This window comes from Megalobrama amblycephala, linkage group LG7 (genome assembly GCF_018812025.1).
Source record: "Megalobrama amblycephala isolate DHTTF-2021 linkage group LG7, ASM1881202v1, whole genome shotgun sequence".
NCBI classification, from domain to species: Eukaryota; Metazoa; Chordata; class Actinopteri; order Cypriniformes; family Xenocyprididae; genus Megalobrama; species Megalobrama amblycephala.
Window position 1 is genome coordinate 9,196,135 of NC_063050.1, and position 27,686 is coordinate 9,223,820.

At 37.2% G+C, this 27,686-nt stretch overlaps 3 protein-coding genes across 5 annotated transcripts in view; all 3 read right to left on the reverse strand.

Moving 5' to 3' along the window:
- The window catches only part of LOC125271199 (B-cell receptor CD22-like), a 166,535-nt gene extending 154,128 nt beyond the window's left edge, over positions 1-12,407 (reverse strand). The window contains exons 1-2 of the mRNA XM_048195199.1: positions 12,026-12,407; positions 11,698-11,764 (exon numbers count right to left, since the gene is read on the reverse strand). Coding sequence (XP_048051156.1) covers positions 11,698-11,752 — 55 coding nt within the window. The 5' untranslated portion in view covers positions 11,753-11,764; positions 12,026-12,407. The remainder of the gene's footprint in view (positions 1-11,697; positions 11,765-12,025) is intronic.
- Positions 2,008-8,043, reverse strand: LOC125271284 (carcinoembryonic antigen-related cell adhesion molecule 1-like). The gene is made up of 6 exons (XM_048195363.1): positions 7,968-8,043; positions 7,621-7,869; positions 3,450-3,540; positions 3,300-3,345; positions 2,732-2,982; positions 2,008-2,477 (listed from the first exon to the last, which is right to left on the reverse strand). The coding sequence occupies exons 1-6, from the start codon at positions 8,026-8,028 to the stop codon at positions 2,420-2,422; spliced, it is 756 nt and encodes a 251-aa protein (XP_048051320.1). The 5' UTR covers positions 8,029-8,043; the 3' UTR covers positions 2,008-2,419.
- Positions 12,408-22,998: 10,591 nt separating the features above from the next.
- The window catches only part of LOC125271221 (B-cell receptor CD22-like), a 136,821-nt gene continuing 132,133 nt past the window's right edge, over positions 22,999-27,686 (reverse strand). Inside the window, exons 6-11 of one of the 3 annotated variants that reach the window (XM_048195245.1) lie at positions 27,062-27,319; positions 24,654-24,744; positions 24,494-24,539; positions 24,214-24,291; positions 24,064-24,123; positions 22,999-23,808 (exon numbers count right to left, since the gene is read on the reverse strand). In XM_048195245.1, the coding sequence (XP_048051202.1) occupies positions 23,782-23,808; positions 24,064-24,123; positions 24,214-24,291; positions 24,494-24,539; positions 24,654-24,744; positions 27,062-27,319 (560 nt within the window). In that variant the 3' untranslated portion in view covers positions 22,999-23,781. The remainder of the gene's footprint in view (positions 23,809-24,063; positions 24,124-24,213; positions 24,292-24,493; positions 24,540-24,653; positions 24,745-27,061; positions 27,320-27,686) is intronic. The other 2 variants (XM_048195250.1, XM_048195249.1) reach the window with 2 other exon arrangements.

Below are 27,686 nucleotides of genomic sequence, written 5' to 3' on the forward strand. Positions count from 1 at the left end.
GTCACCATCATGGAGATCTGGGTTTACTTTAGTTGAGCTCTTGACCCTTGACTTTATAATATTAGTTCTTATTTGGGCAGTTGTAACTGAGTTATATCAGCCAGACAAGCAAAGAGAAAAGATGATCAGGTGGTGTTGGTTATGTTTTCACATAATCATTATTTATACTGTATTTATATGTTCCAGTGGAGATAAAAGGGTTAAAGGTGTAAGATAAAAAAGACGCACCCACAAAATGTATTTTAACAGTAATAAACTGTAAGTTAAGAAAAAAGTTAAATACTGGCAACACTGTTGCCAGTTGTATACTGACAACGTACATGACAAGCTGCTTCGTCTTCGGCTTTGCCTTGATACTCAACATTACCACGGACACTGCCTACTAGTGGTCTGCATGGACGTCGACGCGGACAACGACACAGAAGTATAAATGAAAACAGATGCATAGCCTAATGCGCAGAGGCTCCGTCGTAGGTCCGACGCAGAAGTATAAATCAGCCCTTAGACTTTGCCGGGACCTGTACACTCAACGAAGAAGTATAAATCAACAGTAACAGTGCACGGCAAAAGCTGATCTAATAAAGGTTGTGTGGGTTTCAGACTGAAATGCACTATGTTCATGCAAGAAGTGCATGATTCGCGTCTCAAAACTTCATCACTGCATGAGCTGTGAGTTTAACCTGCATTTTTCTGTGTATCCAATTTAAGTTGAATATATTTTGTTCTTGCATGGGTGCAGTGCAGGCCAGGCCTGGTTCCAGAATCAAATCACTGAGGGTACTTCTGAAATTAGTCAGGATGCTACAGTAAAGTGCAGATGTAATGTGTAAGCAACGGCTCCACCATAATAAGAATAGCAATGTATACAGTGAGACATTTAAGATTTTTTTAAGTCATTACTTTTACAAATAATTTGAATAGAATCTCAAAAATATTAATACAAAAATTCAAATATTTTTTCTAATCTGCATTTACATTGCTTATTATTATTATTATTGCATATTTTTGTCCCTTGTTATGGTTATGGTAGCAATATTGGGTGTGAATCCTGCATTTATATGTAGATATCACTTCAGAAACTGGAAACTTTTCTGATGAATTATTGAGCAAGATTCTCAGTATAGGAACATATATTGAGTAAGACTGGATGTCGACACTTTGATCTCAGAGAGTTATAGTTATATTTTGACATTCTTGAGATTCTTTCATTCTTGACAATTTTTAAGTTTAATGGTTAAAAGAATAGCTGCGTCCGAAAACTGGAAAATGCTGCCTTCTGAGGACACATTTCAAGATAGGAAGGCATCAAGGCACGTCCGAATCCAATGTTAGCTTCACTTCCTGTCTCGTGAGATACTTTCATCTGATCGATTTTTGAAGGGAGCATGGATGCATCCTTAGCTGCCTTTGATATCCCACAATCCTGTGCTTTCCATTCTGTGACAGTTGAGCTAGAAAAATAAAGATGGCGTCCAAAAGTTGCGTTTGCTGCTCAGTTTGTGTGTAAATGTACAATTTTGACCAACATATTTCAATTTTGATGTCATTTATATCGAGAAATTACTACTGTAGTAATTAAATAATTGTTTAGTTCTCACCAAAGCTCGCGCTATATTGCTGTAGATCATTAAACTGTTACGCTGCCTCAGAAGTCTGTCCGAAATCAGTTTCGTGAGGTGCCTTCATGCACAAATGCTGCCGTACAAGTCATTCTCTTATAAGATAGTGAGGCAGCCAGACAGCTACCTAGGTTTTCGGACGCAGCCAAAGAGTATCTCAGTGTACTCAATATAAGGACATGGTGACTGTAAAAAGTATGAGATGGGAGAAAAAAAATGTCAATGCTTCTGCATTTGCTCGCAAAATTTCCTGCTTGGGGAATTGAAAAACAAATCATCATGTGACTTTAAGGGGCTCCGTAAAATGTTGGTTTAGTCAAACTGATTAAACCATCTTGATTGACCTCATCTGAACACACGTACACAGAAGCTGCACTACAAATAATCATGAGACTTTAACAGATCAAATTTATTTTATCCACTGTTGCACATATACAGAGCCATCACACATAGTACATTATGTTATAGGTCTACAATGACTTAGACATGACGACACACAAGCTCGAATTTGGTCAAACGGATATGGGCTTTTTATTTGCTCACAGAAAACATCTGAAGTCAAAAGTTCAAATCAAGTTTTTTAGTCTCACCAAACACCATGTTGTGGGTTCTTGGCTCTTTCATTTGTATTTGTATTCTGCTCTTGTAATATGAAAAAGATTACAGACACTGTGTTCCTGCCATATATTTACCTGATTTATTGAATAATAAATAACTGTGCATGCTGAATTGACAGCCCTACTTTCAAAACTTTAATTATAATTTGTTTAGGCCTTTGTCTTCATGATGGTCTCTGTTACTCATTTGACACGGCTGTAGATCACAGAAGCGTCATCCACAGTTTCAACATTTGATCGCCTAAAGAACACAAAATAAAAATAAATAGAAACAATCATGTCATGTGTCAGATTACACAATGAAGTCAAATACAGACACCTTGTATATCACATGCTTCTGAAACCTCAGTGGGACACAAAGTTATTAAGAAAAATGTCCAGATTTAAAGAACTATAAATTCTCCTTTCATCACAATCAATAAAGTAACATGCAGATGAGTAGATGACAAATGTTTTATTTTGGGTGAAGTGTCTCTTTAAGCTGGTTCTTCTCACCTCACAGCAGATTCAGGCTGGTGAATCCTGATATTGCCGTACTGGCTTTCGTTCTCCTCTGATCTCTTGGTCTGTTTGTTTTTGGGATGTTGTACAGTTGCGTACTGGATCTCCTCAGTATCTCTGCGATCAGGAGCGTTTCTGTCTCTTCTGGGTTTGCTGGAAGTAACAGTGGCGTACTGAGCGTCATCACAATCAGCTGATTCAGAAACATGAACGTCTCTCCCTGTTACGTTAGAGTACAGATTGTCCTGTAATGGAAGAAAATTAATTATTATTTATTATTCACATTTAGGGACTGTTCACACAGAACATTTTCCATTTCAGTGTGCTACTTTTCCATTGCTTTTCTATGTAAACGCACTAGATGGACGCATTTGACCGTTGCGCTCATGTGGCATGGTGTTCTATAAATGCAGCACACATTAAAAAGCTGTATACTTTTAAAAACGCATCTCTAGGCTTTCCTCTTTTTTTTTTTTTTTCGTTCCACTAACTTGTCTCTCATGTTTTGTATGAATGGCCCCGTCTAAAGAGATTATTGACATGTTGAGTCTGGATGATTTACCTGCTTCGCTGTGAGGTCTTCAACTTGAGCACCTTTTCGTTTTCTCCTGATATAAGAAACATCTCATGAGACATTCCCATCTGTACAAGTCTGAAAGTGAATTACTTTCATATACTATCTATAATTAAAAATTATTTTAATCAAACTTACATTATAAACAGAATGATGATAATGATGATGAAGAATCCTAAACATGCCACTGTGATCCCCAACCAGACATGCCATCCAAGACGATGATGCACTGAAAAATGAAGAATTTGAGTTAAGATTAACTCTCAAAAGATGCACAACTGTCTTGAGCCCTTTATAAAATAAAATCTTCAGCAGTCACTAAAATAAGCCACTGATTTCACTGATCCATGTTGATTGTGAGCCTGACAGTAGAAGCGTCCACTGAAACTGTCCAGGGCAGCGTTTCCCAAAAGCATCGTAAGCCTAAGTTGATCGTAAAAACGGTCGTACGAGTGATCTTAATATTAAGGTCTGTTTCCCAAAAGCATCGTAACTTAAGTAGCACTTGAAAATGATCGTAGATCTACGAGTGCTCTGGAGTAATCGTAAAGTCCTAAGTGCATCGTAAGAAGATAGAGTTATGAGGTCACCTACAGGACAACCGGCAGATTACACCTTTATTCAAGTGCAATGTGTATAACAGCTAAGGTTTTGACTGTATTCCTCTTAAATACTCTTTGTTGTTTAATATGAAAAGAAAAGGGAAGAAAATAAAAAAAATAAAAATACACATGATGTCATAAATAGTGCTGATAAAACATGTCTGCAATAAAAAAAATTGTCTGTACACCTGTAGAAATTGGCTAGATGAAGTACATAATTTGTACTACTGTCACCCTATATACCCTTTATATAGGCTTTATATAGGCCTACCACCCAAGGTCTAAAGCTCTATGAAATACTATAGGAGTTCTTCCAAGTGTTCCTGAAGTGACTGACTTTTTTCAACTACAAACTAAATTTTAAAACATAAACAAGTTTAGATATTAACTTCAAAAACACTGAATCACAGTTTGATTGATTTCACACACACACACACACACACACACACACACACACATATATATATATATATATATATATATATATATATAGCTTAAAGAAATCGTCTGAAAATTACATCTTTGTTAAGCTCTACCTCCTCCAGAAGAACATTAATTTAATCTTTTTGAAAGGTATCTTTATTTATTTATTTATTCTAAACCACATCAGGTGACGATTATTAGGTTAAACGTTAAAGGATACGATTTTATAAGGTAATATTCAGCACTTGAGAAACGGACAGCGACTCTTAAGTAGCACGTAGAACGCGTTCTCGCGCGTTCATGTTAAGGGCATTTTTGGGAAACGCACGTGGAATTGCAGCGAGCGTTCGTAACCTCGCACGTAGAAAGCGCTCTTAAGAGCTAAGATGCATCGTTATTGGGAAACCCAGCCCAGATCCAACAGCTAAGGCAGGGTTGCCAGGTTTGTGTAACAAAACCAGCCCAATTATTATATAAAACCCACCCATTCACAGCCAAAACTAGCCCAATTGCATTCTGGGGTTGGTGGGTCAACCCGCAGACTAAAAACAAAATGCAAAAAAAAAAACAAAAAAAAACCTGAATGTAAAATTAGCCCAAGTCAATGGTTGCAACACTGAGCTGAGCTTTCATTCTCCTTTAAACCAGCTGAAGTTCAGAGCAGGAGGGTTTGAATCACTGCTGCAGATCAGAGTCACTGAATCTCCTGACACTATTTCACCAGATGGACTGATGGACACTGAGACGCTCTTTGGAGGATCTAAAACCGAAAACACACACACACACACACACACACACACACAAAAAAAAAAAAAAAAAAAAAAAAAAAACATCAATATCATTAACAATCACAATAAATTTGACATCACAGATGTTTAGAGGATGTATGTCACAGTTACAGTTACAGTTACACAGTTGATGTGACTTGACTGGATAGTGCCAAATTGCAGAGCTGGTGCAAATATATCCACATCAATATGATCAGATGCTTTATCACCACTGCTATTTCTGTTGTATGTATATTTTGTTATTGACAGAAAAAAGCACAGGACATATTTAGCCTACATATTTGTCTAAATGGTGCACTTATCAGTGTGGATGTTGAGATGTTTTATTTTGTTTTTTATAATGACATTTTTACAAATAACTGAATAATTGTTAATTGAAAATGTTATAAGTAAAATATTTGGGTTTAAAATCAACATAATCAGTATATTTCTGATTTCAAAGAGTATTGTTTTCTTGACATTAGAGGAATGTTTTTATAAGGTATAATGTTCCTCAAACGTTCTTTCAACTTAATATTGATCTAAAATTCAACAATGTAGGAACGTTGATTTGTAACATTCCAAGAACATGAAAATGTTCAGTTTCCTTAATGTTAGTAGACTGTTATTTAAAGATTAGTGTGATGTTCCTGAAACATTCTTTCAATCATTCAAACACCTGCTGTGAACAAACGCTGAAAGAAAGAGAAATAAGAACACAAACTACAACTTTCTTCAGCCACAGCCTTAGATGAACTGAAGATAAAAGACATTAAATCTCTGAAGATCTGATTCAACAACTCCACAAACAGCATTACCAGCTTCACTTATTACTAACCAGACTGACTTTATTTCTGTCACATGTCTACAGAAGCTCTTACTGAGAATTAACAGAGGTTTAGATGTCGATGTCTTGCTGAAAATGTTTAGTGTGTGGTCACCATTATGACAATCAGTGTTTGTTTTAGTTGAGCTCCTGACCCTTGTAAAGTTTTCAGCAATTGTAGGTATTTTCAGAAAACAATTTTGCATGGATAAAGCAGATCAACATGTCTGCTTTAACAGTCAAATGACTGCGTCTCCATGTTGTGCAGTAAAACATGTTATATAGCTGCCTTCTCCACACAAACACTTGAATATATAATAGCGCACATTTATCTAATGTTAGAGCGAGCAGCCATGTAAAGTTGTTACTACTTACATGTTTCAAATGATAAGCCATATTCAAAGCCATAAACGTTTGAATTTCCTGCCCGACATACTGTAATTACCACAAGGACCCATCATTAACGATCTGTCCCTCACGAACTGCATGACTGCAGTTTTTTGTTGTTGTTGTCTGCGACTAACCGGCTAATGAAATCTTGGTTGACTAAGCCTCTTCTAGTCGGCTAAGATTTAGTCAACAATTACGGGGCAGCCCTACTAAATACAAAATAAGAATATGAAAAATATATCCATGCAATACCACATACATTATGTACTCAGCATCAAAATATGAATAATACAAATAAATGTAACTATCTGGACTTTCTCTCAAATACTCTGATGCTTTTTGCACACCTCTGAGTCTGAGTTCTGTTGTCATGCAGATGGAGGGGTCAGAACTTGGCATAAACAACATGATTAATGGATCCTTGTGTCAACAGGCCAGGATGGTAGTGCAGGTCACCCATTAAGAAACAGCCAAAACAATGTTTTTTTTGTTTTGTTTTTTTTTGGTAACACTGTACAACAACGTCCCATTAGACAGTTCATGCATTAACTAACAAATAAAGGGTTTCTGCTTTTTGTGTGTGTAGTAATTCAAATTCAAAACCACATTTGTTGCACAATACAAAAAAAAAAAAAAAAAAGAGAGAGAGAAAGAGAGAGAGAGAGCAAAATTAAAGTTATGCAAAGGACTTGCAATGGAAGTGAGGATTTTTTTGGAGAAGTTAAAAGCAGAAATGTGTATTTTTTCTGTTAAAATGTGTGCATTATTTCAGCTTTAAAGTTATTTAAATCATTCATTTAACAGTCCTTTTAGGGTGTTGTGTTGTCCTGGCAACAAAGTTGTAAAATTGATTATAACTATACAGAAAAAGTTTAGAAAGCATTTTTCCACACTAAATCTACATTGTTTACATCTTGTAGCCTTACTATTAAAACAGCGAGTATTTTAACATTTATGGATCATCCTCATTTAATTCCAGTGTAAGTGTCTACTACCAGATTTATGTTTTGTTTTTTAAGGAGGGATGGTGAACTGGATTTGGAAAACACAATACTGGTATTACTGTTTAATCGTTGATACAATCAGAACATCAGTATTATATGCAAGTTAAACTTTTTATTTTTACTTTTTTTTTTTTGAACAATTGTCATAATTTTTAAAAAAATGTCATATTAATTTGTCAAAAATAAAAAAAATTGTTTAACTCGCAGATAGTACTGGTGTTCTGTCTGTGATACTGATTAATTGTCCATGTTACAAACAAGCTGAGACCATTATTGTGTTTTGGCCCGTATACTCACACGTGACATTGAGCTGAACAGCAGGAGAGATGTGATTGTGTCCGTGTACAGCACAGCTATATCTGCCTGCATCCTCTCTTCTGACTGACTGCAGCAGGAGTTCATTGTTTCTGTCTCTTCTCTCAGTTAATGGCTGTGAGTTTCTGTACCAGATGAATGTTGCTCTGTCAGTCAGAGTGCAGCTGCTTTTACATGTCAGACGGACTGAATCTCCCTCTGTCACTCTCTCAGGAGACTCCACCTGAAGATCTGAACACAACACACACATTATATCTAGTGCTGCTGTCATACACTGATTATTATTCAACATAATGCACAGAAGAAGAGAGAAACCTCATGAAAGTCACCTGTGACAGTAAGAGTCACTCCTGGATAACCATTTGGTTGAATTATTAAAATAAGCCACATTAGGTTAACATTAACTCTGGTATTGACAACTATTGAACTGTAAGTTTAGATAACTAAATTTGTCAAGTTGAAAATATTTAATATTCTAAGTAAAATTGGAATTAGTACCTCAAAAAGTTGAACAAGGTGAACAAAAAACATATTTTACTGGGAATGTTTGTACTGAAAACTTACTTTCATAAAGGTAATCCAACTAAACTATACAAGTTCAAACAACATTAAAGTCAGTGCAAAATAACTCAAAAAGTTGAGTTAATTCATTTTTAGAAGAAAAGATAAACCTAAATGAAAGTCACCTGTGACATTAAGAGTCACTCCTGGATTACCAATCCATTTACCATCATCTTTATTAGTGATGAATCTGAAATAGTACTCGTTTGAATCCTTCAGTGTCACATGACTCAGTCTGATGGTGCAGTTCTGCTGTTTATCTCCCAGATACTGAAGCCTCTGACTGTATTCAGGGTCATTAGACAGATCTGGAGGCTCTACATTATTTATTACAAGTGTTTTGGTCCAGAACACTCTCCTGATCCAGTATCCAGTAGGGTATGTATAAGTGCAGCTCATTATCACTGATGAGTCCTTTAGTGCACAGATGTGTGAAGGACTGTAACTCACACCCCAATAAGCACTAGAAACCCCTGAAACACAGAATTCACAAGGAAATATTAAAAAATGTCTATGAGTTAAACAGGACCATAAAAGTTAATTAAAACTTGTTTTATTTACAAAACTTCATATAAATGAAGAACTACACTAATTTAATTATATGTAAAATCTTCAGACAGACAGAATGTGATGAAATACAGGAAGCAGAACAATGAACACTAACCATGAAAATCAGTCTGAACTAAATGTCAGAAGAGTCAGCAGTTAACATTATGTCAGCAAAAACCTGAATAATAATAATACAATTTTGTTTGGAAGCAGCACATAAATCTTACATTATAGAAGATATTTTACCAGAGATTACTTTTTCCAAGGGCTATAGCAGGGCTAACTGATTAGTAAAAACCTTTTTTTTCCCCCTAGTTGTTACATCCCTTGTGATTTGTTTATGTGTTCTTCTCTGTTGTAGGAGGCATTTGTTTTTTTGTTTGTATGTATTCTGTCCAGTCTGATTGGTGCCACACCCTGCTTAGTCAGCTGACTCCTGGATGTTTATAAAAAGGCTTGTTCGACTTGATGCAGCGCTGCACAGACCGATTGGTCAGTGCATGCTGGTTACAAATTTTGTCCGACTTAAGACAGCGCCGATGCCACGTGACTGTGATGTATGGCATCAAAGTACAGCGAGAGCGATTCGAGAGCATCCGGCTGAGTCAGCCAGAGCAGTTTCTCAAGAAGAGCTGCACGAGCGCTGATGACGACACAGCTGTTTCACGATTGGCCAGGTTCACCACATGACAATGATCACGTGTGTTTCATGTTTATTCTCACACCTTCAGTTCCACTAATGCTCACAAATCTGTATTTTTATAACAGTTAAAGCTCGTTTCATGTAGTTGTGATGTTGTATTGTGTCATGTTTATCAAAACAAAAGGTACCTGAAAACCATACTTGAGTAAAAGTACAGATACCTTACAGCGAAAATTACTCCATTACAAGTCACCAATTCCAATTTGACTTGAGTAAAAGTCTTAGAGTATCTCAAAAATGCCCTAGTCCTCAACACCTATGAGACATGGCGGTTAAACACAAGAAACAGTTGATTTGTTACAAGAGCAATCATATTTATTTTCTATAATCAAATTTGCAATAAATCAAGGTCGACACAACAGCCTCTAAAACGGCGTTAGACAATCAAGTCTTAATTAAAGGATTAGTCCACTTTCAAATAAAATTTTCCTGATAATTTACTATTCAAATCGCGGAACGAATGCAGCGCCAGTTTTGTTTTTTCCATAAGTAGAATAGGGAAGTCGTAGGACATACGGCGTAAGCTTTTTAAAGAATAAGGAAACCAGAAGTACGTTCAAGGTGATCATTTGTGTTTATAAAGCATATACAGTTGTATTTTTATTTTTTTTTTCCAAAAATGACCGATTGTTTCTCTAGATAAGACTCTTATTCCTCGTCTGGGATCGTTTAAAGCTCTTTGAAGCTGCACTGAAACTGTAATTTTGACCTTCAACTGTCTGGAGTCCAGTGAAGTCCACTATAAGGAGAAAAATCCTGGAATGTTTTCATCAAAAACCTTAATTTCTTTTCGACTGAAGAAAGAAAGACATGAACATCTTGGATTGCATGGGGGTGAGTAAATTATCAGGAAAATTTTACTTAAAAGTAGACTAATCCTTTAAGCTCAAGTGCTCAAAAAGAGCATAAGTAAACCGATATCCTTCAAAAAGCCCTCATCAGTGTAATAGATATATAAAATAATGTTAATTAATATTAAAAAGTCAAAGCCTTCTTGCACTGGACATGCCAGTTTCCGGTTTATCGGTGGCTGGAGTCATGTCCTCATCTCATATATAAAACACTAGCAATTCACAACTAATTGTTAATGCACTCATATCACATAAAGTAGCCTTGTTTAAACATTTCAGAACGTAAGGACAAAACACACAAGATGTTATACTTGCAGTGCCCTGTAGATGGCATTATTTATTATTTTGTAGCAGAAATAAACTGCTGCAGAAAAGTACATATACTTATTCAAAGTACATATAATTGAGTACATGGAGCATTCAAAAATGTCATCAAGTAAAGAGTAAAAGTTAATATCTTTGAAACTCAGTAAAACTATAGAGTAGCCAAAATGATATTAAAGTACAGTAATTACTACTTTTATTCAGAAGTGTAAATTATTTGATTAAAACTGATAAAACGTAGACCCCGCTACACTGGTATTTAAATAATATTTTGAGCTTTATTCTTGTACAAACAGATGCTGTAAGCAGAACATAAAGTATTGAATGAAAGTGTCATAAATATTACATTTATTTCACTTCAGCTGTGATAAAATATGCAAACACCACATGAGTATCCCTACGGGAATCAGAAAGTGTCCGACTTCACGTCTCTGTTTTCAGACTGTGCGCGGCAACACTTGCCGATCGGTTGCATCCAGCCACAGCCAAACAAACCTCCTTCATCACTTCTTTCATTAGCCTTGTGCTCACTCTCTGTGCTTTCCTTGCCTGACTTTGCTAGTAGGTTTCAGAGTGTATTAGTAAGACTGTTGAGAGTGGCTATCTTTGGGTGTTCATTCGAGTGTTTGGTTGAGAGAGAAGCTGTTTGTTTCCTGTGAACCTCCATATTTGTGATATTGACTACCACCTGTTTACTGACCCCAATTCCAGATTATCCCTGTACAGATTTGTTAGCTCTTATACTTTTATATCATTTTATATAGTACTTTGGGAGATTGTATTTTCTTTTATTTTATTTTGTGGATTAGAGCAGTCAGAGGTACAAATTAGTTAGTTTTGTTTGTTATTTTGGCTCTGTCAGCTCCAGAAGCTAAATCCCCAATTTTATTATAAATCTGTTAATTTCAATAAATAAATGTTTAATTTGCTTTTCTATAAAAACCTTGTCATTTCAGGGGTTTTTTTTCTCTCTCTCTCTCTCTTTTTCATGTTACGCACTTTGACCTAGATGGGGCGTAACACTTACACTTAGTTATTATAAGTCCCATTGCATTTAGAGGAGAGACTCACCTGGAATCATGAGCAGAAACAGCAGAAGAAGAGAAGGAGCCGGTCTCTGTGACATCACTGCAGGAAACTAAATCATTTACACAACAGTACAACATCTTTAGTTCCATAAAAACTATTACAACAGCAGTCTGTGTTATAAACACTGTAAAATGATTTTAAAATTTCTTTATTGTTAGTAGTTTGTCACTTAAAGAAGACATTAGGCACACATGAGCTCTGGATGTTCAGAGGTTATTATGAAAGAAAATGTTTCTCACTTCATGTTTCTTCTGTGAATGGAGATTCATTATTTATTCAATATTCATCACTGAACAAGTGTAACTCTTACCGTGTTGTAGTTTCAGACAGCAAACAGACTCCAGGAGAGTGAACCGCAAATGCGAGCTGAGAACTTTATTCTGCTGTTTTTGCAATTTTTTCCTTCCTCTTTTTAAAGTCTATTTTAGAGACCTTGCCCATGCCGAGAAAGGAACAACCCAAATTAAACTACTTGCAAAGAATGAATAATAATAATAATAAAAGCTCTAGCAAGATAATTGATTAAAAAAAAAATTTCCATATCAGTATGAAGGTAAACTTCCTGTCATCAATATCATATGGTGTTTTTCAGTTTCCTGAAAAGTGTTTTTCTTTCTTTAAAGAGTAGTTCTTATTTATAGATATTAAGTGAATGGATGGATGGATGGATGTGTAGCAAGTGGCTGGTTTGTAATGACTACGCCACCCCGAAATAATGGGGAAGTTACCAAAAGAACACGCAAATAACTTCCACTTAGACATGGGCAAGAGGCGTGAGTTTCCGTTTAAACAGCTTTTTATTAAGGTTAAAAGAATTTACAAAATTTAAAACCCTAAACACAGCATTCAAATTGTCTCAGTCAAACGAAAAAAAAAGAAAACAACTAAAAAAATTACTCAATGCAGGGGCTGAGGCTTCCTTTATGAGAAGCGGGCTAGTATGGTGCACTCAGTGCACACACACAAAAAAAAAAAATCCCGCCAATCAGAATCACATCCACAAAATCACTGCAAATAATGACCAAAAATAGTGACACAGCAATAAATGACAACCCGTACTGAAGTGAAGCCTGTGCAACTCAGCACCAGCCCGCTCCCAAGGAACACTCAGCTCCTGCAAAACACAAAAAGAGAGAAGGGAAAAATCACTTTAGAAAACAAACCAACATAAACAAATAAACAGTCAAAATCAATATATTAAACCAATATAAACAAAGCCAAAAGAACTTACAATACTCCAACAAACAATATAAATGTACAAAGAAAATACAACTATTAAAGACAAAAAAACAAACAAAAAAACAAGGTATACTGTCACAACAAAGATCACAAACTCAGAACTGATCACGGCTCAAGATTGCAATATAACCGAGATTCATGAATACCGCATAGCGGTAAATCACTCCAATTAATAATGACTGTTATCACACAGTCAAAATCACAAACTGAGAGTTGGTGACAGTAATACAAAATAAGTCAATACAGCAAAAAAACAAATTAACCCGAACCGAAAATAACCACCAAAGGAAAACAAAGAAAATAAATATCCAGCCCACTTAGCCGCTGGACCAGAGGTGTCGACAACCCCCAAAGCAGCAGCGCGGCCCAGAGCGCGAGTTGGAGAGAGAGCGAGCGCGAGAGAGAGAGCGCGATGCAATGCCTCAACGAGGACCCTAAACATAAACGTTTATTACACTCAAGTTAAAACATACAATAATTTACAAGAGAGAAACAAGTTACTCACCTTATAATTAGATGACGTGACACTCAACCACACACACACACACACACACTCAAAGTCATATTGTAGCTCCTTTAGTTAGGTAGGTTACCAGCTGGTGTTCCGATCTGGCAATTGTGCTGCGCTGACGCACAGGTGGGCACCCTGTAAACACACCACGCTAAGACACATAACTGTAGGTAACTCAAACAAAACTTCCCACAACACCGCGAATGTACCACATTAAACCTTACCTGGGGGTAAGCAGTACACCACACACACACACACACACACACACACACACACACACACACACACACACACACACACACACACAGCCTTGGCGGACCAACGTCACACTCTGCGATCCACAACAGTGAAAAGAAAAAAGGGGGCAGGCTTTCGACCAAGACACACTCCAGGGGGCATGAGCAACGAACTTATATACAAAAACGGAGCGGTACCTAATTGGCCACGTATTTAATGATGGTGACGTTTCAGACACGTCACAAACATCGCTACAGATGGATAGATGGATAGATGTGTGGATGGACAGAAGGATGGATGTGCAGATGGATGCAGTGATGGATGGATGAATGTGTAGATGGATACAGGGATGGATGGATGAAGGGATGAATGAAGGGATGGATGGATGGATGCATTTGTGGATGGATAAATGTGGGTGGGTGGGTAGATAGATGGATGAATTTGTGGATGGATGGATGGATGGATGGGGCAGGAACATGTAATTGCATTCCATTATATTAAAGAAACAGGCAACAAAATGGATAGATGGAGTAACCTTGAGGATGGCCAGACTTTACCTCCAGTGTCCTGAAGAGAGAGCTACTTTTTCAGATCATATTTCTGACACTGTGCATTAGGGAAGTGTAACTCAAACACATAATATCTATCCAGTATTTAGTGTGAGAACAGGTAGTGGGAGTCGAGGTTGAAGCAGGCGGTCATGAGAACCGTCACCTCCATCAGTTTCTCAGGTACTATATCTGTCATTACACTAAATCAGTGAGAACTGCACTTTTTACTCTTCAATATCACTGATAAACAACAGTTCAGCATGATAACTCTGAATCGGTCTCTGTCAGCAGTGCTTGGTCTTTCAGCGCTGTGGCTGATGGAGAACTCACTGGCTCTTTCCGTCACTGGATCTGTGGGAAGCAACATCTCAGTCACCTGCAGATATCCTGAAATGTACGAGAATAACAGCAAGTACTTGAGCGACTCGTTTGCTCAGAGAGATCCTCAGTGTGTTCAGACGACCCGGAGAGAGACGAGGTCTGAACGAGGGAGAATGACTCTTCTAGATGACACCAGCTCTCATGTTCTCACAGCTCTCATCTCTAGACTGGCTCCAGAAGACTCTGGAAAGTACTGGTGTGGTGTAGATATCAGTCTGCTGCCTGACTTCACCTCCGAGATCTGGTTAACAGTCACCAAAGGTGAGAAACACCAGAGCTGAAGACTCACTGTCCTACTGAATATCCTTAATATATGAGCAGTTGACGCGATGACTAAACATTTGTCTACACAGCAAAGAACACTGATTTGTTCAAAGAATCTAACTGATGTGGAAAAAAAAAATACATTCGAGCTCCATAAAGACCTCATGTCAACTGAGCCATGATGACATGGAATATTTGTACTTTTTAAACAGATTTGTCACACAGCAGGACTTTCGCTTTTGTTTTCGGTGCAAGGGATCTTTGCATCAACAGAGTCTCGCTCCAGGTTCATGATGATGGTGGCTTTGATGTGTGTTTTCGCTCTGTTTGTCGTGTGTGTGTTTTGGTCTAATTCAAGTCCTCAAGCACAACAGCCGCAGTATGTGAGACTACAGCACTAACAGAATATGTAGGCCTACTTTTCTTCAAAACATGTTCTGAAAGAACCCCTGCATATTTCAATAAATCGATAATTAAATCAGTGCAGGTGACGACAGCAAATCTCATTCATAAATAATAACCTTGTTTACCTTGGACCTTGTTAATTGAGATAATTTAAAAATTTATTTTATACAGGATGACTATGAGAGAATAAATCATCCAGACTCATTTGAAGCTCAAAGTGATAAAGAGGAATTTTACAGACCCACAAACCCAGATTATATAAACACAGAGCCGGAGACTCCTACACAGAGAAAGTTTCAGCACAAACACAAGATCGGATCGACTCAGAGCTGGACACCAGTAGACACAGTCACGTGTATCAGAGTCTCACAGCGGATTCAGTTCAAGAGTCGATCTATCACACCATTAAAACCCCAGATTCCTCTGACAGCTACGATAATCCAACCTCCGTCATAATTTTCACAATAAAATAAAACATATTAAATGAACTGAATTAGCTGATGCCTTTTTGCAGAAAAGTGTATGAATGTAATTTTACAAACTTACACAACCTATCCTGAGATGGTATTTGAGTTATTAAATATAATACAGAAATCATTCACATTTGTCTCAGCATAGTTTTGTGACACAGTAACTGCCTAATTAAGTATTAGAAGGTAATATTAATCTCTGTTGTATCTATCATCTTCACTTTGCTGCATTTGCATTGGTATTTTTGTCTCGCCATCTAATAAACATACATAAACATAATTTCTCTGAAAACAAGTTTGATTAGATTATGCAATTTTGCTTAAAATAAGTGGAAAACAAGACAGATACTGAAGAAGAAAATGTATTGCAGTGTCAGTCTGCACAGTTAGTTTTTATTCAGGGCCCTCTGCTGGTCACGAACGATTAAACCACTGAATGTTCAACACACTTCTTATCAAACCGATTAAACCCCGATTGGAGGCAATTTATACTGGTGAAAAGTGGTAAGTTGATTATATTGAGAAATCTCAGTTGAACTGCCTTTGTACAACTAAAGTCTTGTTTTGGGGTTGAGGATCTGTCCCAAATAGAAACAAGGAAGTGAGAGAAAGACTGACAGACAGACGCGGTTTTATTCTTTGCAGAACAACAAAAGCGGTTAAAACCATTCAGCATGTGGAAAGCAAGAGTCTTTTGTTTCTTCATCTGTACAGGTGAGTTGTCACTTTACAATAAAACAGCTTATTGATTTCAGACTAACTTCAAAACTATCTGCATCAGTGTTCGGGGAAACTACTTTGAAACTCTAGTGTGGTAATTATAGTTCAAGACAAGTAACTGCTTAATCTATTTATATTATTTTCAATGTAATATATTGCACATAAAATTATAATATCGATTAGTGTGACAATAGACCAATTTACACTAAATACCACCAATAACACAATAATGACATTTAAATATTATTATACTGTTAACTATTAAAGCCTATTAAGTGATTCATGTGACAAAAAAAAAAAATAAATAAATATCTGTAGTATTATTATATAAAATATGTACTGCTTAACAAATAAATGCCGTTTTCATGTGAGTGTGCTAATGTATAAGTGTAATAACAACCAAATTCAGGTTGATCTTTGTTGTTGTTGTTGTTGTTTGTTTTTAACCAGCTAACAAGATCACTGAAGTTTCAACGATCAGCTCATTTTCAGTCAGGAGTGAATCAGAAATGAATCCGTCCAGCAGAATCACAGACCATCAGATCTCCTCAACAGGTCACTTCATCTCTTTCTCATACTCTTTCTCTCAATTTCTCCTAATCCTTAATTTTCTTTGAGTTGTCTACTGGAATTAGAGTAGAATATTTGTTTATTGAGAGGGCGAATTTTCAATTTTTGTCATTTTGTTGAGCCGAGTATCTACCCCTAGTGTTGCATTCTCATCACTGCACCTAGATAACACCTGTAGGGTCCTGCTTTAAAGGTCCCGTTTTTCGTGTTTTTTTGAAGCTTTGATTGTGTTTATAGTGTGCAATATAACATGTGTTCATGTTTCGCGTGTAAAAAAACACAGTATTTTTCACATAATTTACTTATCTGTATACCGCTGTTTCCACTGTCATAAAAACGTGCTGATGACTTCCTTGTTCTATGAAGTCCCTCCTTCAGAAATACGTAACGAGTTCTGATTGTGCCAGCGGTTCCTGTGTTGTGATTCGACAGCAGCTCTTAGCGCATCTTGCCCGGAAAGGTCACGCCTCTTACCATAACGTGGAGATGCACGCGCTCAGTGTTACTGTAAACATGTCTTTAATTTTACCCTATCAATTTGAGCCGGAATTAGACCCAGTGATTGGACTGCGGGATGAAAATAACAGCGTTTCGACGACATGGCGACAAACACACTCTACAAACGCAACTCTTGTGTATTCCTGTGGGCGGAGGTTAGTCAAAAAACTGTTTTAGTGACGTCATTAAAGAAGGAAGTAGAGGGATGTAGTCCAAACTGGTCATTCGATGTAGGCGACTTCTGTTAAATAAAATATCTCGCTTGGCATTGAACTTTGAGCTTTAAAATTTTACAGATTTTATTTATACTCTAACAACAACATTACACACTAACTAAAGTTTGAAACATGGAATCACGAAGAACGGGACCTTTAAGGGATTTAGGCTACATTTAGACCAGAGACCTCATCTATTAATCATGGGTACGCACAGATTTGATCTTAGAGTGTTCATACACTTAAATCCACGCCAACGCTCATATTCATAAAAACGGTCTTTGACGCCGCCAGAGTCTGAGCAGACATACGTATTTTTCCTTGTCAGATTACTGCAGGTATTTTGGAAATCTAAGCTATTCTTGCAGCTTGCCATTCTAAATTAAAGGATTTGGACAATGGCTGGTAATCTTTTATATGTAAATGACATTACAGTTTTTTTTGTTTTTTTTTTTAATTGCTTTGATGCAATTTTCACAAGCAATTGGAAAATTTTATTGGTAAATTGGTAAAACTCTTAGAACTAATATCATAATAACAGATCATCAAAAGTGCATTTTCTTTTTTCAAACCTTTCAGCATATTTTCAAATGTGTTAGTTCAATACACAAAATCACAAAGTATCCTTTTTACTACAAAATAAGTGTTGTATGTCTATGGAAAGTCCCCATAAAATATGGAAAACCATGATGTTTGTGTGTGTGTGTGAGAGAGAGAGAGAGAGAGAGAGAGAGAGAGAGAGAGAGAGACAGAGACTGATATAGAGGGTACATTGAAATTTGTGAACACAGAGGAGGACAGAGCAAGGGAAAAGAAACAGTCAATAACTGTATAACTTCAGATTGGTCAGAGATACATCAGAAGGGAGACAGATGGCATCATTTTACATTATAGTATGCCATGTGACACTGTAAACTGAGGCATTATCATGGTAAAGACTGCCACATTACTGTATCTGACCCTTATAAAGTTTGACTGCAGTATAGATTCAGTCATATGGTACAGTGAGAACATTTACTGTATTGGCAACAAACTCGGTTCTACACAAAACCTCACGACTCTGTCATATTTTACACATTTTGATAACACTGAATAGATACTATTACAAGCATTATGGATTTTATGTCAATTATGTAATTTAGGTAATGTAAGTGTATATTTTCTAATGTGGCATCTGTAGCCTGTGTGATTATTTCAGCATCAAGGGTGATTTGAAACATGTATCTTGCATTGTTTGCTATTGACTGAACTGATTGTTAAAAGTATTAAACTGAAAGAAGAACACATTTTCTGAAGAATTATTGAGCAAGATTCTCAACAGGAACATACTGTATATTGAGTAAATCTGGATGTCTTCACTTTGACCGCAGACAGAAGTTATATTTTGACATCCTTAAGAGAATGTTTGCCTTCAGTTTATTGGTGAAAAGAATAGCAACATGAAGGGAATGAAGGTCTTTTTATTTGGTCACAGAAAACATTTGAATTCAAAATTTCAAATCAACTTTAAGAAACAAATTACCAGCCAGTGACATCACAAAATGTTTATAACAAAGTTCGGGAATAAACACATCACTCCAACCAGCATGAGTGGAGACCTATATATATATAATATATATATATACGCAGTTGACTCACCTATGTTTCTCAACAGTTTTCAGCATCCCTCCACCACACCGTCTCCTCACTCGCCTGGTTACTTTCAGATGCAGAAACTTGGGAAAATGAGATCCAGGCAGATGATAAAGTCGATGAAAAATTATTTATTCATTACAATTAAATTTCGCCTCACACGCAAACTTTAATCGATAATGAAAATACTTAATAAAACCAAAAGGTAAAATAACAACCATAAAGAAGCAGTCAATAGTTAATAATAAAATTTAGAGTATTGTAAAATTTAGAGTATTCTATCTAATAGATGAAGATCAAAAAGAGCAATAACTAAGACATTTGCAGATAACAGAAAGAAGCAGAAGCCAAGGAGAGCAGAGGAGAGGAAAAAGCTGAATTATCAATGACTCGGTCAGCTTTATACCATGAGCATATAGGGAAATTTACATCCCACTCAAATTGATGTTTTTGTTCTAAAAGAAAAGGTTAAATTTTTTTACCCATTAGTCACAGACTGGTCCAGTGTCAAAAATAGATATATGAGTTGTTTTGACCCCCTTTGGGAATTTTGCAATCTTACCCTTTTAAATGTCATCAGGAAAAATAACAGACATATTTTGATCAGATTCAAATTCAAATGGTTAATTCTGAAAAACATCACTTCTACAGTGGCAGGCATCCAATGTCTAACCACAAACTTGTCAGCGTGACCTGTCACACTGGAACACTTGAAGAACAACTGAACATAACAATCATACTCTTAAATATAAAATAACCATAAGGGTACAATAACAAGTAAATCCTTGAAAATATGATAATAATTAATATATAAAGTATTAGTACATAAATATAGGAAATCAAAAGTGAAACTGATAAATCATAAGCCATAAACGATTAACATAAATATTAATAAAAGTGCATGAATATGAATATTGACCATTTCGGATCCACCACTTTCCTAACCAGAAATACGAGGGCAGTACTCTGGGTTTGGGCCAAATACCAAGCTCGGAGCCCTCTCTCTTTTCTCTATCTGATTATTTGTGTAAACTCGTGAAGTCTCACCAAACACCTTGTTGTGGGTTCTTGGCTCTTTCATTTGTATTCTGCTCTTGTAATGTAGAAAGGATTACAGACACTTTGTTCCTGCCATCTATTTACCCTATTTAAAGGGGACCTTGTCATGATCATTACTAGGAGTGCCCTTGTCTGCCACTAGAGGGCACTCCAACCCGGACTGTGTCTCACCCCACTTGTGAACTTCATTACCCATAACGCACTTCCCGGACTCTTTATCTCATGTCATTGCACCCAGCTGTTTTGTTGTTCCCTCATCAGTGTCTGTCTATTTATACCCTGTTTGTTTCTGTTTTAGTCATGGAGTTTTCAGTTCAGGAGTTTTCAGTTCAGTTCACTTGGATCTTGCCTGTTCGTCTCTGTGATTTACCGTGACAGAAAACTCCATCACAACTAGATCCAGCAGGATGGGTATTCGAATCACTCCTCCGGCTACTGTGAGGGAGCGGATGGCTTGACTACAGAATTTAACTACCCTGAAACAACAGGGCAATGAGGTGGGTGGTTTTGACCAATTCTTTTGGACCCTGGCCAGTGAGCCAGTGAGTCCACTCCAGAGGCCGCTCCAGTCAGTGAGCCCACTCCAGCCAGTGAATCCGTCCCAGATCCCGCTCCAGCCAGTGAGTCCGCTCCAGCCAGTGAGTCCACTCCAGAGCCTGCTCCAGTCAGTGAGTCCGCTCCAGCCAGTGAGTCCGCTCCAGAGCCCGCTCCAGCCAGTGAGTCTGCTCCAGCCAGTGAGTCCGCTCCAGCCAGTGAGTCCACTCCAGAGCTCGCTCCAGTCAGTGAGTCCGCTCCAGTCAGTAAGTCCGCTCCAGCCAGTGAGTCCACTCCAGAGCTCGCTCCAGTCAGTGAGTCCGCTCCAGTCAGTAAGTCCGCTCCAGCCAGTGAGTCCACTCCAGAGCCCGCTCCAGTCAGTGAGTCCGCTCCAGCCAGTGAGTCCACTCCAGAGCCCGCTCCAGTCAGTGAGTTCGCCCCAGAGCCCGCTCCAGTCAGTGAGTCCGCTCCAGCCAGTGAGTCCACTCCAGAGCCCGCTCCAGCCAGTGAGTCCGCTTCGGTGCCTATAGATGAGGTAGGCACAGAGCCACCGCCTCACCATCATAAGAGGAGGAGAAGGAGGAGAAGGGCTTCCTCTGTCCTTCAGGCCCGGAGACCACTTTAGTGGTTGCTCTTCGTTTTCCCAAGCGCCTTGCCCTGCTGCCGCTGACTAAGTGCCTGACCCTGCCGCCACCGCCAAAGCAGCCTGAGCCTGTCGCCGTCCCGGAGCATCCCGAGCCCGCTGCCGTCCCAGAGCTGCCGCTCTCCCTGATGCGGCCATGGAGGTCGTCACCGAGCTGCCCGCTCTCTCTGATACAGCCACGGAGGCTGTCATTGAGCTGCCCACGCTCCCTGATATGACCATGGAGCACCCTTGGTCAGCCCTGCTGCCACCGCCTGTTCGTCTCTGTGTTTTACCGTGACAGACCTATTACACAAAATTCACTTTTACATGGTGTTTGAACATAAATGTGTGTTGGCAGTGTGTGTTCACCACCACCATATAATGATAAAAATCCACCAGTCCTTTTTTTAATCCCCATAAATTATATGCAGCATCTCAGAACAAGCCTTTGTACATTACATTACATGTACATTATCTGCCATATTAGCATAGACCCCACCCTGAGTGAGTTGTTCACTGTCCGCCATATTCTCAGCAGCTGTAGAAACAAAAATGTCTTGTAAGCAATTCAGGTGTTTTGTTGATGTAAGAGTGAACATAACAGTCTTCATGTACTCCCGACATCAGAGCCACTGAAGACGCAGTGGATTAATTTTATTTTTGAGGAGAATGCACCCCATATACTTAAATTATGTCTGCACAAATCATTTTACACCAGACTGCTTTGTGAATGAATGTTAATACAAAGGGACAATACAAAACAGGTTTTGTTAAAAAGTTGTTACTCAAGGATGGATCAGTATCAACTGCTTGTGATTCAGCTTAGTCTCCAGAGCGATACTGGTTTACAGCAGTAATGAAGGGGAGAGCTTGCACTTTATTACAGTTCATCAGATATTATTTAAGGATATAAATTAAGCACTCCACGAAAAGGAATAAGGTTTGTATATATTTGCTTACTGGTAATTGTGTTTCTGTGTAATTCGCTGTGGATGACAATACATTGAAGAGTTTATGGACAAGACTTCTTGCACTGTGTTTTATTCAGCTCTTATAGTGATTTTTTGGAGTGAAACACATGCTTCATCTTTTGTGTGATGTACAATAAATTTCATAAAACTCATCAATAAAGTTTTGGCCATCATTCGGATGGGGTCCGCTATAACATCTAATAGTGGATAAAAGCAAGATGAAACATGACTTACTTTTGTAAGCTGATATGGTTTGTTATCATAGCATAAGGTAGACAATATGTTATTTTATAGTATTCTATACAGTGATAAAGGCTATGTCGATTAGCATTGTGTTATAAATATACTTCATTAATATGAAAATAGCCGAGAATGCTTGAAAAACTCAGATAAACCATATATTGCCACAGTTTTGTGTTTATTGTTGTCATGTTTAATCAGTCACAGTGTTTCTATCATCTTATTCAGCTACAGTGATAGCTATATTAGCTGGATGCCTTTGTCCACATTAGGGATTTCCTGGAATGTTATATTACTTCTGTAAGGCATATCTGGAGTTTCTGCACGAGGGCGCCCTCTGGCTTCCAGTATGAAGAAGACAAAACTTGTTGTGCTCAATAATGCTCACTCCATCCTACTTTTAATACAAAATATATAAAAAATAATACTTCTATCTAAAGAAATTTGAAGTAAACATGATAATCCAATGTGTATAGAAGTGTACAGGAGGTTTTCTTTCTTTTTTTCCCCCCACAGTTGATAGTTGCATAATAGGCTCATATTTCATATTGAAGACATGGACATGGATGTTTTAGATATAGCATACATCCTGACAAAAAATTAATAAATCATTGTCAGATTTTTTTCATAATGTAATATTTTATAATAAATCCTTATACCTTTCTAATGATTTATAGTCATAGGCTGCCAGGCATGTTAAGAGGTAACCCTGTAGTCTTCATAAAATAAGTTTTCTGTAAAATAAAAATATTATATTGTTATAATTACTATACCCTTAGTGCCCCTTTTTTTCTGGTTTGAGCCACTGCCCCTTAAAATGTCTGTGCACGGCCCCGCTTCACTGCTGAATGGAAACTCTGAAGAGGCGTTTCATTTCCTTTGCCAGTTGTGATGTGAGCGTGTCCAGCGACTCCAAAAAAGTTAGGTATCGTTTAGCTTGTGCCTCATCTTATCGTGGCATCTTGCTGTGGCTACAACAGAAGGAAAACACACATTTACACAGGTCTGTAAAAAAAATTAAAAAGCACACAAATCAACACTACAATGGTAGCCTACAAATAATCCGAGTTATCTCTTTTTTTTTAAGTCAGTGAAAAGACTCATATAATCCATCTCATAACAGAAAGAAAAGACTGTTTAGTATTTATTGACTAGTAGATTGACTACTGAGGACATTTTCTTTCTTTACTGATGATATTGAGAAGACCTGAGGATCTCACACTTACTGACTGATTCTCGTATTCAGAAGAGTTTGACTGGTGATCAGCAGGTCTGGGATGGACAGTCTATGTGAAAGACACATTGATTATTTATTGCCTGATTTTGACACAAATTTACAAACTCTTTTCAAATGTAGTTTTTGATATTTCACTTACTGTGAGTGTGTCGTAGAGGTCAGAAGATCTGGACCTGAGGTCAAGAGCTGCATATGTACCTGCACTGGGATCAATGTTCTACAGGGAAACACAGAGAAAAACTAATCATCCAAAAAAAAAAAAAAAAAAGTGATTTTGCATGACAATCAAAAGTTTAATCAATCCACATCTACATAACATGCTGTAAAATTTTGAGTGTGGTAATTTATATCTTCTACATGTATAAAGAAGCTCTAATTGATTTTTTTATTATCATTCTGTGATTCTTTGATCATCTCACCTCATACTCATGTATCACAGATCTTCTGTTTATCCTTTTCTTCTGACTGTTAAAAAGGAAAGGGAAAAGACTTTTCATAGTTTCATTTAATAATCAAATGTACTTCTGCATTTGTTTAAAAAAAAAAAAAAATACTATTTGTTGACATTTTTTTATTTACATTGTATACAATATGATGACGATGATGATGAATAATCCTAAACATGACACTGTGATCCCTGATCGGTCAGGCCAACCAACACCACGATGAACTGAAAGAGGAAGAATATCATAATTAAATCTACAAACTAAGAAAGATGTGTGTTCGTTTGTTTATTTATACAGCACTATATAGGCTACACCGTAGTTCCAAAGTGCTGTACATTACAATAGAACAAGAAGACAGGACATAAAAGCATCCATACACTAATGTACTAAAATGTCAGAGATTACAAATAATCTTTTAAAAGATTAAGGTTTGAGGAAGATCTATTTTCCAATGGCAGATTATCTTGGAACAGCAACAGAGAAAGCATGATCAGCCTTCAATTTGAGACGCACACGGGGAATAGTTAGAAGAAACTTGTTTGATGATTTTAGTATAATGTCTGGACTGTAGGGTTTAATAAGCTCAGCTAAGTATAAGTGTTAAATTAACACCCAAAGTGTACATATGAGTCCATCTTGCCGGGTGTTAAAAAGTAACACTGAAGCAGTGTTAAAGTTAATGAGATAATTGATTGATGATTGAGTGATGATTGACAATTAGTGGAGACACCTGATGATAATAAGCAGAACCATTGAAGGAAAGAGAGAAAAAAGGTGATAATTAATGTTTTATGGAATGTTTTATTTCAAGTCACCATGAAAGAGGTCAGCGTTTGCTTTAGTTGGGCTCTTGACTCTTTACCTTTTATTATACAATTTTCTCTGGCTGCTCCAACTTTGTGTTTGTAAAGCACATATGATATGGTCACAATATAATCTGATGATGAAATAATCATCATGTGATGGCCTGATGATGTTTAGAGTCTAAATCTCTGACTCTGTGCTTGTGTAATTTTAGTATTAATGATTGTAGTCTTGTGATTTTACAGCTTGAGATCCAACAACAGTATTATATATATATATATTTTTTTTTAAGAATAATGCATTATGCACTGAAGCTTTGGTGTTTAAACACACACAGACATCAAGAATCAGCATCTGATTCTCAAGAACGGTGATGATAAATAAATACAAAATACTGACAAACAGATCAACTCTGAACATCACAAAACAAGTGTGTCACTGTCACAACAAAACAACAGAAAAATAAAAGCAAACATGAACAATCTATGAAAATTACAGGACAGTTGGGCTGCATAATTTATTCATGCAGCAATGCATGATGGGAGCCATGGATGAGTTTTGATTGGTGGCTCCCATCATGCACTGCAACATGAAGCACTTTGTTGGATTGTCACCATTGTTGAGGGTCATATGCTGATTCTTGATGTCTGTGTGTGTTTCAAACGAACCCTTCAGATAATAAAAGCTCTGCTGGATCTCAAGCGCTAACAGATTTACTATAAAGAAATAATATAACCTCTATATCACCAGTTAATACTGGACGTCACCAATGAATCTGGCCATTTTACAATGAGAAAACACAACCATTATGACTGTGCTTCCCAAAGCATTGTAAACCTAAATTAATCAAGTTTGGCTCACTGCACTTTTGGGAAACACAGCTCAGATCATAGTTTCTCTGACCATAACAAATGGGCTCTACAAACACAAAGCTGGAGCAGCCAGAGATAAATTAATGTTAAAAAATAGAGTCAAGAGCCCAACTAAAGGAAATGCTTTTCACCATCATGGTGACTTCAAACTAAACTTTCATTAAAACATTAACATCTAAACATCTGTTAATTCTCAGTAAGAACTTTTGTTGATGTATGACAGAAATCAAATCAAACTGGTTAATTATAAGTGTAATAATGTTTAATGGCTGGAAGTCAGTTGTAGTTGTTGTGTCTCTCTCTTTTTCTCTTGTTGTTTCTTCAGTGATTCTGCTTATTATCATCAGGTGTCTCCACTAATTGTCAATCATCACTCAATCATCAATCAATTATCTCATTAACTTTAACACCGCTTCAGTGTTACTTTTTAACACCCAGCAAGATGGACTCATATGTACACTTTGGGTGTTCATTTAACACTGGGGATTTTACTGTGCTAAATTGTAGCGATAGCCATCCTAAAAAAAAAAACATAACAAGGGAGTAACATGATCCGTTTTCCCAGCATTCATTAACAACCTTGCAGCAACATTTTGCAGCTGGAAGCGAGCAACATATGCTTGGCCAACATTAAGATAGAACCACAATAATCTAGACAGGAAAAAATATAGGCATGGACAACTTTTTCCAGGTCTCTAGCTTTCAGAATTGGTTTCAACTTGGCTATAACTGCGACATTAAATGCAGTCTGTGATTTCAAATCTATTGTGATTGGTAATGGTATTTTTCTGTACTAGATCCTCTAAAGAGCATCCCATAAAAAACCCTCAATAAAACCTCAATATTTAATGTCACAGTTACTCACACATGACATTTAAAGTCACAGGATCAGAGTATTTCTCTCCATGTTCATTGATGGATCTGCACTTGTATTCTCCACTGTCATCAGAGCTGATCTTTGAGATGTTGAAGATTCTTCCAGATCCTACAAACGTTCCTCCTTTAAACCAGCTGAAGTTCAGAGCAGGAGGGTTTGAATCACTGCTGCAGATCAGAGTCACTGAATCTCCTGACACTATTTCACCAGATGGACTGATGGACACTGAGACACTCTTTGGAGGATCTAAAAACATAGATGTTATTAACAATCACGATAAAGCTGCCACCACAGACAATATTTAGAGATTCAATGTCACAGTTACTGAACCATCATTAACTCACACATGATGTTTAAAGTCACAGCATCAGAGTATTTCTCTCCATGTTCATTGATGGATCTGCACTTGTATTCTCCACTGTCATCAGAGCTGATCTTTGAGATGCTGAAGATTCTTCCAGATCCTACAAACGTTCCTCCTTTAAACCAGCTGATTTCTGCAGGAGGGTTTGAATCACTGCTGCAGATCAAAGTCACTGAATCTCCTGACACTATTACAGAAGATGGACTGATGTATATCACTGGATTCACTGGAGGATCTACAGGATAAATA